Source organism: Myripristis murdjan, chromosome 14, assembly GCF_902150065.1.
Source record: "Myripristis murdjan chromosome 14, fMyrMur1.1, whole genome shotgun sequence".
Classification (NCBI taxonomy): Eukaryota; Metazoa; Chordata; class Actinopteri; order Holocentriformes; family Holocentridae; genus Myripristis; species Myripristis murdjan.
Genome location: NC_043993.1, coordinates 10,492,349 through 10,509,184, shown reverse-complemented (window position 1 = coordinate 10,509,184; position 16,836 = coordinate 10,492,349). Strand labels below are relative to the sequence as shown.

The window sequence follows — 16,836 nt, the reverse complement described above, 5'->3', positions numbered from 1 at the left end:
TGGAGAAGATGGTTCCTCACAGTCTCCTCCATAGCTGCCAGATTGTGTAACATCCTCTGTAAGTGTCACAGAGAGATGTTTGAAAGATCATTTAATGAATTAACTACCCTGAAATTAACTTATTTTTTCATTATTTTGAGCTCTTATGACTTTTATTTATTGTGTCACTGTGCAGTTGATTTTATGTTCCTATTTTACAGTACTTTTATTCTCTTATTTTATCATGAGACTTGATATTTTTATGCCTTGATGCATTGAAGTGTATTCGCAAGAGAGATAACGCTAACATCTGTTTTTGTTTTTTGTGTGTGTGTGGGTTTTTTTTTTTTACTCACCAGATGTCTAAATCAACTGGAAACTTCCTCACTCTCAGCCAAGCCATTGACAAGTTCTCAGCAGATGGTACGCTCAGTTTCTCGCTGATCATTCTTATGTTATTGTTTTCCTCTCATCTACTTCTACCATCCTCACTTTCCTCCCTTCCTCCAAGATGTTCTAACCCTCTCGCCCATACTCCATTAAAACCAACAGGAAAAACAGCTTAACACTTTAAGAATTAATTTAGAACAGATTACAATGAGCCATCATAGACCATGGGCCATTACACACGATGCTACTGTAAAAGGTTTTTAACATCTCCCAATGAAGATAATTAGAAAATGCCTCATCACCATAATTTAGTTAGGCTGTTGATAGAGAGTGGCATGAGCTATTGTGCAGTATATGTCAGACCGTTTACACTGTATTGTAGGTTATGAATTCCTATGAATGAATTTATTATTTCTGCTTTAATGAAATTGTTACCAGTATAGTGGACACTCAAGCATGATTTGTCCACCAAAAGCAGGTAATATACAACACAATTGAGATACTATAGTAAAATAAATGCTCAGTTTAGCAATTTATTACCATGCATTTGTGCAATTTGTAAGTCTTTCTGTCATTAGAAATGCCTCAACCTCCTGCTGGTCAATCCACAGGAAAATGAGACAGAAGTTGAAAAGAATAAATGAAATAAATATTCATAAGAACTTTATAGAAGACAAGATTTCTCCCACAGAAATTTTTAAACCAAATGGCAACTGTGTACAAATGAGGCCCCATCTAAGCACAGTCGGCAGAATTAAACATGATGCAACATATTCTATCAGGGTTTGCGTTATTGCAATGCTGGGACCAGAATTTAAAACAAAGACTTCATCATTGGGGTTTCACAAAATTAGTAATGATTAGTCATGTTGAAAACATTTTGTCTACTTTTTCCTCCATATCTCAATAGGGCTTTCTGTACTGAGGCCAGGTAAGGAAGCAGATTACCCCAGGTAGTCAGCTTGAACCATAATACTCTGGTAACTCAAAATTTTACACAGTTCTGTAATGTTGTGCAGATTCCTCTTGTTTACCATCTATTCACTGCAGAATTAATCGATCCATGTCAACTCCTTGGTGAGATTTCTTTGTGTTTTGTTTTACCCCTATCCTCTTTATTTTTATGCTCTGAGTGAGCTGAATAATAAATAAATAAATGAATAGATGTGTCTACTGTGTCTCCAGCAGCTGTCCTACTGTGAGAATAAAGAATTTCATGATCTGACAGCCAATAGATGAATCATTCGAAGTTGACTCCCTGTCTAAGAGCTTGGAGTGATGTGTTCTGGGTATTTGAAGATTTCTGGGATTGTTGAGTTTGCCACAAAGCACATACACTCCACCCGGCAGTTCAAAAGTATTTCGCTGAAGGGAAAAGAAACGCTGAGTGTGTGCAGTTGTATTATGCGTTTAAAAGGACCATTATAGCTAGTCTTTACATTACAGTCCACCACATCGGCAGTGGTGAGAGTGGAGGCGTTGGAAATGGAAGCAGGTTATCTAGTGGTGGTTGTTAGGTTGTCAGGATGCCAGAAAACCCAGTCCAAGTGCAAAATAGTGTGTACTGAACATAGTGCAACGTGAAGTCTGTGTTATCCACTACAGCACTCAGTGATTATGAAAAACACTGGATAAACTCTGAAACAGTAAATGTAGACTGTTACATTTAAGTCTTTTTTTGTCAGTGTGACTGCTGCAATACATTTGACTCTGGCATTTTAATGCATTTCTGCCCAGGTATGCGTCTGGCTCTAGCTGATGCCGGGGACACGGTGGAGGATGCCAACTTCGTAGAGACCATGGCTGATGCTGGCATCCTGCGCCTCTACACTTGGATGGAGTGGGTAAAGGAGATGATTGCCAATCAGAACAACCTGAGGACGGGACCTGCTGATACCTTCAATGACAGGGTCTTTGCCAGGTAGATAGAGGAATTTATTTAGTGGGGGGTGGACAGATATTTATAGATAAACAGAAAAATCTCATATAGCGAACACATTCAATTTGCCAGTGAGAGGTGACAAATGGGGTGGGTGGAGTGGCTCAGAGATATTTATTATGCACTAGAGCATCCCAGACCAGCCCCTACACTGCAAAAATTTCCATCTTAACCAGTCACAATAACAAGTTGTTTTTTTTCCCCATGAGTGGAAAAAAAATCTACCATTTAGAAGATGAAGTAATCCCATTTGTTTCCAATGCTAATTGGCTTGTTTCCAGAATTTCCTTGAATCAAGTGTAATTTTCTTGGTACTACTGGGCTGATCTACCTTATTCTGACTCAACATGTTTCTACTAGTTTCCAAAAACAAATCTGAAACAAATGAAACTGTATCAGAAACAAATGGGAATATGTCACCCCATTGGCAGATTTTACCACGCTTCAAGAGAAACAAGAATAATCATAAATTGAGGCAAACAAGTAAATGCACCACAAGTTTAAAACACAGTGTAAGCGCGAATAAGAGTGAAATAGCAGGGTAAAGGCATCACTTTAGTCTATAAATATAGCTTTTAAGACCATCAAGGCAGTTGAACCAGAACTAAATTTTGGTTTGGATAATACCACCCATCCCATTGATGCAAGCTGAGTGTGCAGCCACAGAGCATCTTTAGCCTTGAGCTCATCACCCCATAAAATCCAACACAGCTAAAACAAAACAACCTGAACATAGAGCCTTACGTGACTTTCATCAGTATGGTCTTTGGCACATAGGTGAATGAATGTATCGAGAGAGTAGAGTGATGGTTGGTTAGATTACTAGATAAAGAGATATTTACACTGGGTGGAGTGTGCCTTTTTCAGGTAAAAAATAAATTACGAATACCATGTCCTCCTCCGCTCCTTTAGTTTAAACCCCAGGCCATGAAATGGGACTGGGTAAATTTGTTAAAGTGAGTCAGTCTGTCCCTTCAGATGAATTTCTGAATGTATACATGATATAGTAATGCCGTGATCAATACTCATCAACCAGGACAGTTGGTATTCAAAGCCATTAAATGATACTAGTCAACTGTAAGTTGGTTAGCCCTGTGGGATGGCCTCCTTTGAGAAACATGACCTTTTGCCCATGAATTTTTGAATGCTGATAAATGAATGGTAAACTGACTCTGTTGACTGATTTAATGGGTTGTGTGTCCTGTTCAGTGAGATGAATGCAGGCATCCTGAAGACAGAGCAGCACTATGACAGGATGATGTACAAGGAGGCTCTGAAGACCGGCTTCTTTGAGTTCCAGGTAAATAATATGTCCTTTATAGTAATGGGTCTTTATGGCTCTCTTAATGGTCTTTTTATTTTCAAGGAGAGCAGGCAATCCATCCTCCTCAAGCATTTTATGAGATTATATTACAAAATACTGCAAAGAATGATAATAAATTTGCAAAGAAAAGAAAACATGACTCAGGTTACAAGTCTAATCCTGAGTATGTGCTCTGTTCCTTGACATAGACTCAGTGTTTATTGGGTTTAATGAAGGCTTCATCTATCTCTCTGAAAGATGACATACTGTCAGAAGACGGGCAAAAATATGACAAAGATTAAGCTAGTGGGGCGCCCCTGTGGCTGACCTGGTAGAGCATGTACTGCATATCAAAACTAAGTCCTTACTGCGGCGGCTGTGATTTGAATCTGGCGCGAACCTTTTGCTGCTTGTCATCCCTTCTCTTTCTCCCACATTTCCTGTTTCTATCAAATGTCACTATCAAATAAAGCAGAAATGTCAAAAAAATAATCTTAAAAAAAATAAAATAAGCTAGCTCAGTGATGGTTAGGGAGACAGATAATAAGTAACTGCAATGACTTCACAGAGCCTGTTCTGCTCTTTATTTAAACATCCTCACTGTTTGTGTGTGCAGGCAGCCAAAGACAAGTACCGCGAGCTGGCCATCGAGGGCATGCACAGAGACCTTGTCTTCCAGTTCATTGAGAGACAAACTCTGCTGCTGGCCCCCATCTGCCCTCACCTCTGTGAATACACCTGGGGTCTGCTTGGCAAGGTAGGAAACATATTTGGTTTGGATCATCTTTGGGGTTCAGTGATTAAGGCACTACTGTGCACACTCAAATAAAACAGGGGTACAATAAAAAGAAAAACTTAGGCTTCCTGTGCTAATTTACATTTATGAGTACAGCTGGATTCTGCATAGCAAGGTAAGAAAGCCTTAGTGGAACCACACAGGAGCAGTGGGTCATTGCCCATATACCTGTGTGACATACTAGGGACACACCAATATGGCTTTTTGAAGTCTTCCCACAGTTGATACCAATATGCATATTTGTAGGTATCCAAGTACAAATGCAGGTTCAAAACAGGTTAAATTTTCATGAGAGTTGTTTCTTGAACAAAAGGCATTCTATTGCTAACAGGACTGGGTTTAGATCAATACATTTTTTAAGATCAATGCCTATTGCAGTATTTTTTCTTTTAAATTAAGCAATCAATAGTCAATATTTTGTGACAGTATTCAACATGTATAAATTTGAAAACTACTATGCAAAAAATAAATGAGAAGAGTAAATCTCATTTTAATTAAATGTTTTAATAAACAAAATGAATAAAGAGAATATTGCAAATGCAAAATAAAAAGATAGACTGTCAAACAATTAATCTTAAAAGTTTTATAGTGAAAAATCTTTTAACCTTTTTCATACTGAAGAAAGAAGACAATGATACACCAGTATCGAATATTCAAAAAAGGGAGATGTTGTCCCGATATATCATCAAATCCATTATTCAGATAACCCTAAATTTGACAGTTGTATTAAATGACATATCCCTAGAAGAAGAAAAAAAAAAAACGAAGTTCAGTATTGCTTTTTAAAGCTGATAGCAGCTGATATCAGTTGTCTGCCAGGATATTGGTGCGTTCCTGTCACCAACACTTCATTCCTTCTGACTCAGACTCAGTTACATGTCCACCAGGAGTGTGTCTGTACAGCTCTGGCTTCTTTTTCTCATTATCATGAAAGTAAAGGACACACTGTTGCACATTCCCAACAGCACTGAGTGCCAAGCATGTTTTAACACTATAATTTATAAATATGAAAGAACGCCACGCTTCAAATGGGTTTCAGTTGTCGCTTAGCAACAACAAAAGCCACAGCCATTGTTTTCTGCAGTCATTAGTTTAGCACTGCTAGCTAAAGAGTTTGGAAACGCACAGTGGACACAGGGGCATGCACACTAGTGTGAGATTCTTGCACAAATACCTAGATGATAAGGTGTGTATGCGAGTGTGTCTACCATAGGGAGTGGAGCAGTGCTTGTCCCACTCCCTGCTAATGCCTAGTTATGTTTTGGTTCCTGATATGACCTGTTGCAATAGCTGTTTCTCCAAGGAAGGCATGTGCACTTCAGTCCTCAGCCTCTTCCACTTCTTTTGCCTTGTCGATGACACCAGTTTACAAACTGTAAAGAATTGCACTGGTGTCAAAGATTTGCTGTGATCAGCTGAAAACAGTCCATCTTAGCCAGCTAGTACAAGCCACAACACTTGATCCAATTCTTAAGAGTGAATGTGAGCAGTTTCCCTGTACTGTATATCGGACTGTCTTCTATGCTCTCTTGTTCTTTGTAGCAGTGCATCTCAAACTTCTGTAGTGCTCCTGTACAGTTGCCTGTCTGTCTTTCATCCATCCCTCCCCTCCTCCCCCTGACAGCCCAGCTCTCTGATGAAGGCGTCGTGGCCTGTGGCAGGTCCAGTCGACGAGGTTCTGATTCGCTCCTCTCAGTACCTGATGGAAACTGCACATGACCTTCGACTACGACTCAAAGCCTACATGCAGCCGCCTAAGAACAAGGTAAGGTGTGCATGTCTGTTGGTTCACTTTGCTTCACTGCCGTAGCGCCTCTTTGGAATTGAGCTCCGAATTGAGATACATATATGTTTATATATATTTAATCAAACAAGTGTCCTGTAAGTGTTGATTAAGTGTATTTGTAAAATCAACGCTAGCACTGTGTCTGAGTCTTTTCTCGCTCAGGTGTTGTGTGTCAGGTCCATCACTGTTTGACGGCAGAACACAGTAAGGCAGAAAATAATAAAAGCTGATGCAATAAGACGGCTGAAAATATCAGGCAGCGGTAGCCTAGAGGTTAGAGAGACAGGCTTCTTTGTGACTAAAAGGTCACTGGACTTCATTCCCAGAATAGTTGGGAAATTGTGGGTGGGAAAAACGAATGAGTAATGCTTCCCCTTCCCTCAACAGCTACTGTCAAAGTGCCCTCGAGCAAGGTATTTAACCTGCTTAGTCGCCAACAACGGAGGGCAGTGGTTGTACTGTGCAGCTCTCGGTTGTGAATGTGAAACAGAGTATTGATGGAAAAGAGCAAGTGAGCTTAATCGACTTTCCCTGAATAAAAAAAGGTTAAAAGAAACATTAAAAGGAAGAAAATGTATGTACACACCCACTTGGGTCCTCAAGCTGCTATCCAGGAGTGACATTTAGAAAGAACATTAATATAATGTTAACGAGTTGAGTTAAATTAATGTTTGTGATGGAGAGGCAGAGGGCTGTATACTATCGAGTGATTGTATATTCTCTGCTATAAAAGTGTTGTTAAAACTGAAGTTCAGTGTTTACGGTAACACAACTTTTATTTATTTATGTATTTATTACTTTTTCTTCATTAACAAAACAGACATAATTTAGTGAAAGTGGTATTGTAAACAGTGATGAAATGCACAGGTATAGATGAGCCTACTTACTGACTCACATGGATTTGCCTGTTGAAGAACACTGAAAATAAAATGCTCAAAAAAAAAAAAAAGTTATGCCTTGGAGCCCTGCCTTCATCCATTTTTTTTTTTCTTTTCAAACTAGCTTTCTCGTAGTCCCATTACATCGTCCAACATGTGGCAATTGTTGAATATTGATGTTCTCTCCCTCCATCTCCCAAGGCTTTCTAGATCCTCTTGGATACAATGAAAGACTTTAAGGTTGTCTTGTGTTCACGGCAGGAAAGTTAGTTTATTGTTTATTAAGAGTTCAACACTTCAATAAGCAGCTGCAGGCAGACGGGAGGAAAGTAAAACAAGTATTGACAAGATTTGAAGCAGCAGATATCTCTAGCCTCCAGACTGTTGGTATTGATCTGCTGCAGATGTTTTGTTGTCATGAGGGGAAAGCTGGAGGGATGATGGGAAAAGAGGACAGGGAAGAGGAAAAACGGGAAAGCCGATAGCCAGGGAGACAGGGTTACACACTGTAAACGAGTTCCAGAGACATTTACTCCAAGAATTAAGTGTCACCAGCGAGGACACAGAGTTAGAAAGATATTTTGGAAAAAAGAAAGGCATTTCGTGAGTGAATGTTACAGTTAGCAAATGTTTTTCACAAGGAGTCATGTAACTGTATGTTTGCAGGATCCAAGATTTTTTGAATGAGCAAAACTCAGATATCCACAAAAAGTCACGTTTAATTTCAGAAATTAGATCAAGGGTTTTGAATAAGTTTCATGCATCCTTGGGAAACCAATTCTACTGATTTAAGGGATAGGTTTAGTATTTTAAGGCTGAATATAACCTTTGATACCCATCATTTATAAAGGTAAATAGCACAGCCTCGGTGCTAGCTTTATACTCTGGACTTTTTACTCAGGATAAATGGATGCAACATCCATTTCTTTGCTAAAGAGCAGCCAAATTCACTCTGTAAACATGATGTCACAGGCTTGAAATTTGCAAGACTGAAATTCTGAGGTCAAGTGAATGCAGCATTGGGTGAGTTAGCAGGAGAACAGAGTAGATGTGTATAAGGCAGTGTGCTATCGTAATAATATCGTATAATGTGAAATGAAACTATTTAAAGCCACTTTTTGCCACCATTTTTTGGCTGACAAATGTGACTGTGCTGGGAGTTTCCTGTTCCCTAAAAGGACATTTAGTAATGTTGAGGCCAAAACCTAAAGCTAGCAAGAGGCTAAGCTGCAGCAGATCCGTGTGTGTGTGTGTGTGTGTGTGTACATATATATATATATATGGCACCTTCATTTGTCATGTTCATAAATCAAAATAACCACAGCTTGCCACCACGTGTACACACACTGTAGAGGAGAGGGTGTCTTTAATTTATGGTGGTATTCTACTGCCACATCACCACTCATTTGTGGAAACACATACAGGCACACACACAGCGCATGACTTAAGTGGACTTGACAGCTGTCATGTAAAATGAGTTCATGGATGCCTAGCTTCATAGTAAAGGGTCACATGCACATACACAGATGCACAACAGTAAATAATCACACGTACTGTATGTGTGCTAGTGAGGACTGCCTGGCCTGTATTTAAGATAGGATCACAATGGCATATCAACCAATTTCACATAGTCCTTCATCACTACAATAATAACAAATAACAAACGACAAAAGATCTGAAAGTAATGGTGCTTGCTTTGGTTCATGTCTTTAAAAGGCCATGTTGTTTTTCCCACTTAGCCCTAGTTCCCAGTGTGTATTTATTTATTTATTTTATTCGGATGGCTTTTTTTGTGTAATAGTGGGACTTGGGGACTTTTTTTTTTTTTTTTTTTTTTTTTTTTTAAAGCAAAGTGATGATGGAAGTCTAAGTGAATCAGGACTCGCAGCTTTGATATGAACATCCCCTGAGTCCCCCTAGTTGGGGTTTTAAAAGGGCTGTCTAGACAGTAGGTGTCAATTCAAGACATTTCACTTGGAAATGACCAAGACAACAACTACAGCATAATGTTTGAACCTGAAAGCTTTTAAGTGATTTCCTTGTCATATTTTTAAACTGTATTTATCCACAGAAGGGTTTTGCTTTGCCTGCACCTTTTCCCTTTACATACATTAATACCTCGGAGCTGTCCGGTGTAATCAGTTTTCTAAAACAGGCTACAGATCTCATCCTCAGTAGCATTTTGGTACCTAGCTGGCAGGAACACGGATGGATGAAGAGGGATGCTGTTGTAGTATTGTAACCACAAAGCTTATTTGGTTTGGAGTACTAAACTCGATTCAGCTCACATTACCATAAACTTTCACTGTGAGTTCAAGGGGAAATCTGGTGTCATCTTAGCACTTAGCACACTATATTCTGATGAATTATTTATAACTCATCAGGCCCTGAGTTCTTTACAGCCACATACGCTAAATAAAGTAATCGGCCTAAGAATCCTGTGATGGTTAAATGGTAGAGCATGTTCCCAAAACTGACAGGGTTATGGGTTTGATTCCCATTGGGTCAGCCCTCATTCTGTAAGGGTGGCTGTACTGTAAAGCAGCACAGTGATTGGGGTGTGTAAAATCCTTGAAACTTAATTTTTTTTTTTTTTTTTTTTTTTTTTTTTGGTTTCCAGGTTTCAGTTTTTTTGAAGGATCTTCTATAGGCGCTTTCGCACGCAAATTCTCAGCCTGGGGATAGGCCCGCAGGCAGTTTCACATTATTTTCAAGCCACATTAGAAACTTTCGTCCCTGGATGAACTCAACCTTACTTGGGGGAAAAAAAATTCACCTCAGGGAAAGATGATTTCTGAGAAACGTAGAGTGAAAAATTTAGCATGGAAACAGCAGGGTTGAGCTCAGCCCCTGTTGGCAGCATTCAGAGGAGCAGCTCACAACAGCTGACATTACCATAACAACAACAAATGAACCTCTCCCAGGCAGTGTTAACTATGTTAATTAACTTAAGATTTGAGTTCCTGTGTGAAAATAAAAACTAAAACAATATAAATATATATTTTAATTGCTCCCAATAAAAAATAACAACATGAAAATGTCAGAGGTATACTAATAAGCACAAACGAACATCAATGTGCCCCTCTTTCACCAATAAGTCCACGTGTCTGTCTGGTTGTCCGAAGCTAAGCTAGGAAGTCCAACTGTGGAATAACGTTATCCCTCTTGGAAATTTCCAACCACAGCAATAACACAGCCTTCATGGTGTGTCCTCAAGAGAATTGAATGTCTTCAATAACAATAAACTCTTAATTTCCTCCGCAGGGAATACCAAGTGGACTAGACAGTAGTTTAGTAGCCTAAACGCTGTGTTGGCAAGTCTTGAGCTAGAGGGCCACTTTGTCCAATTTGAGTCATTCTCAGGTGACCTTCTGTGAGCAAGAGTGAGTCACTGAATATGTCCTTGAAAAGTCCTGGAGGATGATTTCTTTAAGAGTGTCTGGGCAGAGTGTCTCAACAGGGGCAGCCAGGGAGTATAATAAATTACTGGGACAAGTCACAGAATATCATGCAGTTTTATCAGCCTCGTTTTAGGTATTCACCAGACACAACATTTTGGTGATACAAAATTTTCACCCAGCAGTGGCCGTATCAATGCATCAGACTTAACTTTAAACTGTGTATCAAGAAATGACGCTCACTTTTACCTCCATCTCTGTCTGTGCTTTCTCCCACCAATAGAAAGGCGACTCCAAGCCTCCTGCCAAGCCGTCCCACTGCACGGTCTACGTAGCCAAGAGTTACCCTCCATGGCAGCATAGTGCCTTGTCCCTGCTCGGCAAGCACTACAAGGTGAGAAAGGCTTACAAAGTGAGTGTTTAGGCAGGGATCCATTATATATGCCAAGCAACAGGGATCTTTAATGTAGTGCAGTATTGAAATAATGACTGTGTATCTGAAGTTATTATAAATATTTGTGCCCAAGAGTTCTATTTGAAACCACTTTGTCTTCCAGTTTGTTTGTGTGTGTTTTTATGTCTTCCCATGTTCTCCTGTCTTCATCTGTTTTTGTTGTCTGTCCAGAGCAATAACGGCGTCCTTCCAGACAACAAAGTGATCGCGAACGAACTGGGAGGCCTGCCTGAACTGAAGAAATACATGAAGAGAGTCATGCCCTTTGTCGCCATGATTAAGGTAGGGTTGGAGGAGGAAGGCGTGACTGCGTTTGTTTGTTTGTGCAAAGGCATAATTATGGACAGAGCCTCACCTCCCTTGTCACCCATAGTTACTCATTACGACTTCTGCAGGCAATGGCCTGATTTATGTTTGTCATTTCTATGAGATTTTTGAGATTTGATCATAAAGATTGGATTTTATGACACATTTTATGACAGCAGTGTACACATATTTTGCCTGAAAGTGCCCATTATTTCTATAAATCTGTCTGGCTGTCCGCTTTACTTACTCCCACTCTTCACATCACATCCACACTTTGCACACTTCTCATCATATTGCAAACCAAAGCACTTTCAAATTTAGTTTTCTCGAGCCAATAGCAGCATGAGCAAGATCAAATTTTTTCTGTCGAGCCCTGTCACTTAATGAGATGAGATGCAAACAGCAAATGTAACTGTAGCCATTTTTTTCTTAAGCCAATAGGTTACACAGTTGAGGTCATGTTGCTAATAAATAATCTGAAGCACGCTGCTTATTAAAATTTGAATCGCTGTATCTCCCCAGTTGCTCAGGGCTTTGTTCAGGTGTTGCTGTTTCACTGCAATGATCAAACAGAATGAAACTAATAAACAGTCATGAATAATGATGAGCTTTGTGTTAGCCCATGGTTTGTCTCTCAAGCTGGTCTTTCAGCTTTCATGTTTTGTTTTCTGTGTTTTTCTGTGTTTGGCTTTGACGTGAGCTGTGCCATCTTATGTTCACAGAGCCTTTTTTCATAATTGTTGTGTCTCTCATGATCCAACTAAAAAACTAATTCCTTCTCTGGGTGGTTTAAGTAATCTTTCTATTCTTCTAACTGCTGGCTTGCTACTATACACGTACTAATTCTCTAAATTCTGGGTTCATGTTGTGTTTTCCACAGAGTTTAGGTTATTCATTCTGTATCCCTTTATATATTTGTCCATTCATTCTCTATTTCAGTCACTCAATCACTCTCTCATTCACCTGCTTACGATTGTGTCTCTGTGGTTGGTTCTAATTATTTGGGCTCTGCCTTCCTCTCCTGCAGGAAAACCTGGAGAAGAACGGGCCAAGAGTTTTGGATCTGCAGCTGGAGTTCGACGAGCGGGCGGTCCTGATGGAGAATCTGGTCTACTTAACTAACTCTCTGGATGTATGTTATATTACTTTATATGAGCCCACACAGCTTGAGATTTATAATAATTATTTCTCCCCATGTTTGAGTTGACTTACACTATGATAAAATATAGAAGGAAAGGGATAAAAAAAAAAAAACTATAAAATTTCTGAACTCAATTATCATGTTTCCCACAGAGTATAGTTCATAGTTCCTCATGGGCCAGTGAAGTTATAATGGCAGTGACACAAAATACAGAAGCAGGCCATGACACACATAAGCATTATATTACAGAGGAGTAAAAATTGGTTTATCTAGTTTGCAAACCATGACCAAAACTTAAAAGAACAACAAGAAAGGGTAAAAACAAGACAACAAAAGAGAAGAAAAACAGAATAGAAAAATTGACAAATGAATGCAGGTTAGATAAAACCCCAAAGGGCTAGGAAAAACATTGTTTCTGAGCATTTAAATGACAAATTGGTGAACTGGGTTCCATTTGTATTTGCATAAAAGTCAAGCTGTGGCATACAAGAGTGTGATGTTTTACTCCATCCAAAATACCTTTGGCTTTAAAGCTTTCTGGTTTCCACTGTCTTCTGAAAAAGCTAGAATGAGATATTCAGTCATCATTTGAAACAACCCTGAACTTGGTTGTCAGTAAAGCCCTTAATACTAGTTGTCTGCTCAAAAGCCAAACCAAGATTTAAATAAAGGTTGCTAAAGGTCTGTACTTAGACACTTTTGTCAAACCCAGTCATGTACAGATATCTGAACTCAATTCTCATGTTTCCTAAAGAGTATAGTTCATAGTTCTTAGAGTAAAGAGTAAAAACTGGTTCATCTAGTTTGCAAACCACGACCAAAACCTAAAATATTCAGACTGATGTAACATCTTGGTATGTTGTGCCACACTTTTCATAAAAGAAACCATATTTTGTTTGTAGATTGAAGTCCTAGATTGACCTCCTGCCACTTTATCCGCTCTCACACTTAAATGGCACGGTTGGGAATATAGGATCAGATTAGTTTAAAGCCAGCTGTCAGTGCTCTGATCACTCCAGGGGTCTGGCTAACAGCGTCACCGCTCGCCAGTGTGAATACCAAACATAACTGCTGCTGCCTGTTAGAGACTGGACTGATCAGCTGGTACCTGTCTCTCTGTCCCTCCCCTACAGCTGGACCAGATTGACGTCGTGTTTGCATCTGAGGCTGACGACAAAGTGAAGGAGGACTGTTGCCCAGGGAAACCTTTCTGTGTTTTCAGATCAGAGGTAGATGCCCTTCAATCAGCGGTTTAGCGTTCTCACAAAGGAGGCCATTTGCGTATCCGTATGCATGCATACAGGCAGGTGTAAGCTCCTGCAAGTTTAATAGCTTCTCTGTCGGCTGTCCAACTGCCAGTTTTTGAGATCTGAATTTGTAAACCATGTTTGTATAATTGCCTTATGTGCGAGCATGTGTCTGTGTCTTTGTCAGTGCTTGTTTGCAGTGTGTGTGCCCTCTCTGCAGCCATACGTGTTTGTGTGGATGTGGATGTCCATGTATGCACCTCTTTTGCAGCCTTGGATTGACTAAATATCCACAAAAATGCATTAAAACTGACGTGTGTGTGTGTGTGTGTGTGTGTGTTCCTTTCTCCCCAGCCTGGTGTGTGTGTGTCCTTTGTCAATCCCCAGCCATCAAACGGTCTGTTTTCCACAAGGATTGACATCCGACAGGGTGACAGCAGAGACGCCATCGTCCGTAGGCTAGCCAAAGTCAACCGACTCATCAAAGGTCAGTGAGTTGAACGGAGGAACGCAGTGATCCATAAACTGTAAGCTGGACCCTAGAAGGAGCCTGTTTTTTGCGGGGCCCCACTCTCCATATAGCAATATTAATGTTATGTTAATGAGTGGAAATTTTTATTCAGTTGGGAGTTAAAGTCATTCTCCAGTTGTCGGCAGGAAAAGAGTCGCATGTTATAATTTACGTGCTGGCTCATTTGGCTGGGACACGTATCATGTAACTTGTGCTGTCTTGAATACCTTTTTTTAATATTCAGATAACTGACTTTTATGAACCAGTAATTGTATATCCGCTCTAAATTTATTTGTTTTGCAGCTTGTAATGAAACATACGACAGTGGAAAAGGCCTTGTTAACAATAACTTATTTTAATTTAATTTGAATCTATTTTAATAGATTAAACTATTTAGATTGAACATCTTCATTTGATCTGAACTAAGGACCAAAATGCTGTTTTGCTAGTAAAATTCCTTGTGGGATCTTCTGTTTCCTCTGATCTGAACTAGTTATCCGATGCATCGGTCTTTTTTTAATAGGCATGCCAAAGCCTCACTAGAATCTCCCCCAACAAAACACAGCTCCCATTTCCTTCCTAACTCTTGATGCCCAGAGTAACAACTAACGGCTGCTAACTTTTGGATAGCTATTTTCTCCATTTTGATTTTGGTGGTTGTCATAACCTGTCAGCTGTTTTCTATGATTGGAGAGTTCACAAAAAAGTCAACTTTGTACCCCCTTTCTATCAGTTCTGTCAATTTAAGAAAGCCTGCTCTGCCTGAAATGCAACCAGATGCAGTGTGTTTCGAAAGTGGTTGCTTTGCAGCCGCTCCCCATTGTTTCTCTCGCCTTTGGGGAAAAAAAGTACTGGCAATTTAAAGCAAAGGGGAAGAAAGCAGGTGGAATAGTGTCAATGTGCCTCAGCTTTACACAGATCAGTACATATGTGGACCAATTTTCTCTCTAGCTTCATTCCTCTGCCTCTCCTCCCTCTTCCCTCTCACCTACCTATCTTTTCTTCCTTTCTCTTGTGTCATCTCCACCCCCTCTGCTGCTTCTCTTCTACCCCCTCATCTGTCCCACTCCACCTCCCTCTCTTCTGTCTATTCTCCTTGCCTTTCCTAACTCTCCTACAACTTTATCTCGTTTCTTACCTTCATCCTCCTCCTTCTACCATTCTTCCTCCACCCTTCCCTTCCTGCCTTGCTTTTCACCCACTCCACCCCAATGAAGGCTGTTGAGAAAACCTTTTGTCACCAAAATGTAATAAAAACCACAAGACTTTACAAATGCAAACCTTATGATAATGCCTCCATATTTTCTCTCCCTCTCTCCCACTCGCTTTACCTTCATCGTTTCCATTCCCACAATCCTCTCCCATCTTTTGCCCTCTCACCTTCCTGGACTCCAATCTTCTTACCTTTCTCTCTCCCTCTTCCACCCCTCGCCTCTGCCTTCTCTCACTCCGTCTCCCTGCCTTGTTCCCACCAGATCTGTCCAGAGTGAAGCTGATGCGGTACGAAGACCCTGTGCTGGGCCCCCGCCGGGTCCCCGTCCTGGGACGTGAGGAGCAGGGCAAACTGCCGATCTCAAACAAGTCTGTGTTCAACATCAATCTGGAGGAGAAGCGGGTTACCCTGGCTGACAACGGCCTCACTGTGGATATAGGGGACACTTTGGTTTATCTGGTTCATTAGAGCAACATGTATGCACACGTCCACACATGGGGTCGCGCTCAGCAGTGTGCTAAAAGGTTGAAATACATCAGAAAATGTCACAATAAATAGTAATTTTGACCCAAAGCCATAAAGCACGGACCTAATAACAATTCTTGCCCTCAAAGTGTTTCATTGTTAAACTTATCCATGCCATGTGGAGATAGGAAGGTGTGTCGTGCGTATGTATTTTATATAATTGTATATACACACCCTCTGCTACTGTACATGCTGTTAGATTTGACAGCTTCATGAGACATGTGTCTTGTTATTTCACACCTTTTCACTGCTGAATGTGGCCTTGGGGAGTATTTTGAGCTAATGGGAATTGAAAAGGTTGGCTTCCATCTTCCTGTTTTGAAATCTATTATTCAGGTCTGGCAGCAGTTTGGATTTGGTATGCACAAAACAAGGGAGGGTTCATGATCTTGAGAATCTTATTCCACTGATCCGATTTTGAGAATAATCTAGGATTGCTAACAAATCCTAACAGGTGGCTTGGGTAAATTTCACAAAAAACTGTGAAACTGAAAATAAGATGGATCTTATTTGGTAATTAGAATAACAGGCTCCTTAACTGTCACATGCCTTCCCCAAGTTTTCACTTTTTGTTTTCTGTCATGTTAATGTTGGGGGATAACATCAGGACTTGGTTTTGTCTTCTCATCCTCTTGTCAGAGATATTTGGTGACTAAACCTGAAGATCTCAAAGACAAAGGATAAAATCAAGCTTTTCTGAAACACACCAAACAAACATGTCACCCGGTTGTGTTCTTGACCAACTACTTATTATTTTGTGTGATTGCTTACATTCTCCTGAATGCCTGTTGCTTCATATAGATGGTAATATGTTGGTGCTCTGTTGTTTTATGCATCCAGCTCCAGGCACATCTTTCCCAAATGTTTTGTCAGACAGCTTGTCAGGCAGGTTTTCTATTTTCTAGCAGTGGATGGCAGTTGTCTAACTTGTGTTTTTCCAATGAAATAATAAAACCTATGAAATATTCAG

The 16,836-nt window shown here is 40.1% G+C and overlaps 1 protein-coding gene across 1 annotated transcript in view; it reads left to right on the top strand.

The window, feature by feature from the left end:
* The window catches only part of lars1b (leucyl-tRNA synthetase 1b), a 30,570-nt gene extending 13,734 nt beyond the window's left edge, over nt 1-16,836 (top strand). The window contains exons 22-32 of the mRNA XM_030068762.1: nt 339-402; nt 2,107-2,290; nt 3,518-3,608; nt 4,228-4,368; nt 6,032-6,172; nt 10,753-10,863; nt 11,095-11,205; nt 12,257-12,361; nt 13,504-13,599; nt 13,972-14,104; nt 15,604-16,836. Coding sequence (XP_029924622.1) covers nt 339-402; nt 2,107-2,290; nt 3,518-3,608; nt 4,228-4,368; nt 6,032-6,172; nt 10,753-10,863; nt 11,095-11,205; nt 12,257-12,361; nt 13,504-13,599; nt 13,972-14,104; nt 15,604-15,809 — 1,383 coding nt within the window. The 3' untranslated portion in view covers nt 15,810-16,836. The remainder of the gene's footprint in view (nt 1-338; nt 403-2,106; nt 2,291-3,517; nt 3,609-4,227; nt 4,369-6,031; nt 6,173-10,752; nt 10,864-11,094; nt 11,206-12,256; nt 12,362-13,503; nt 13,600-13,971; nt 14,105-15,603) is intronic.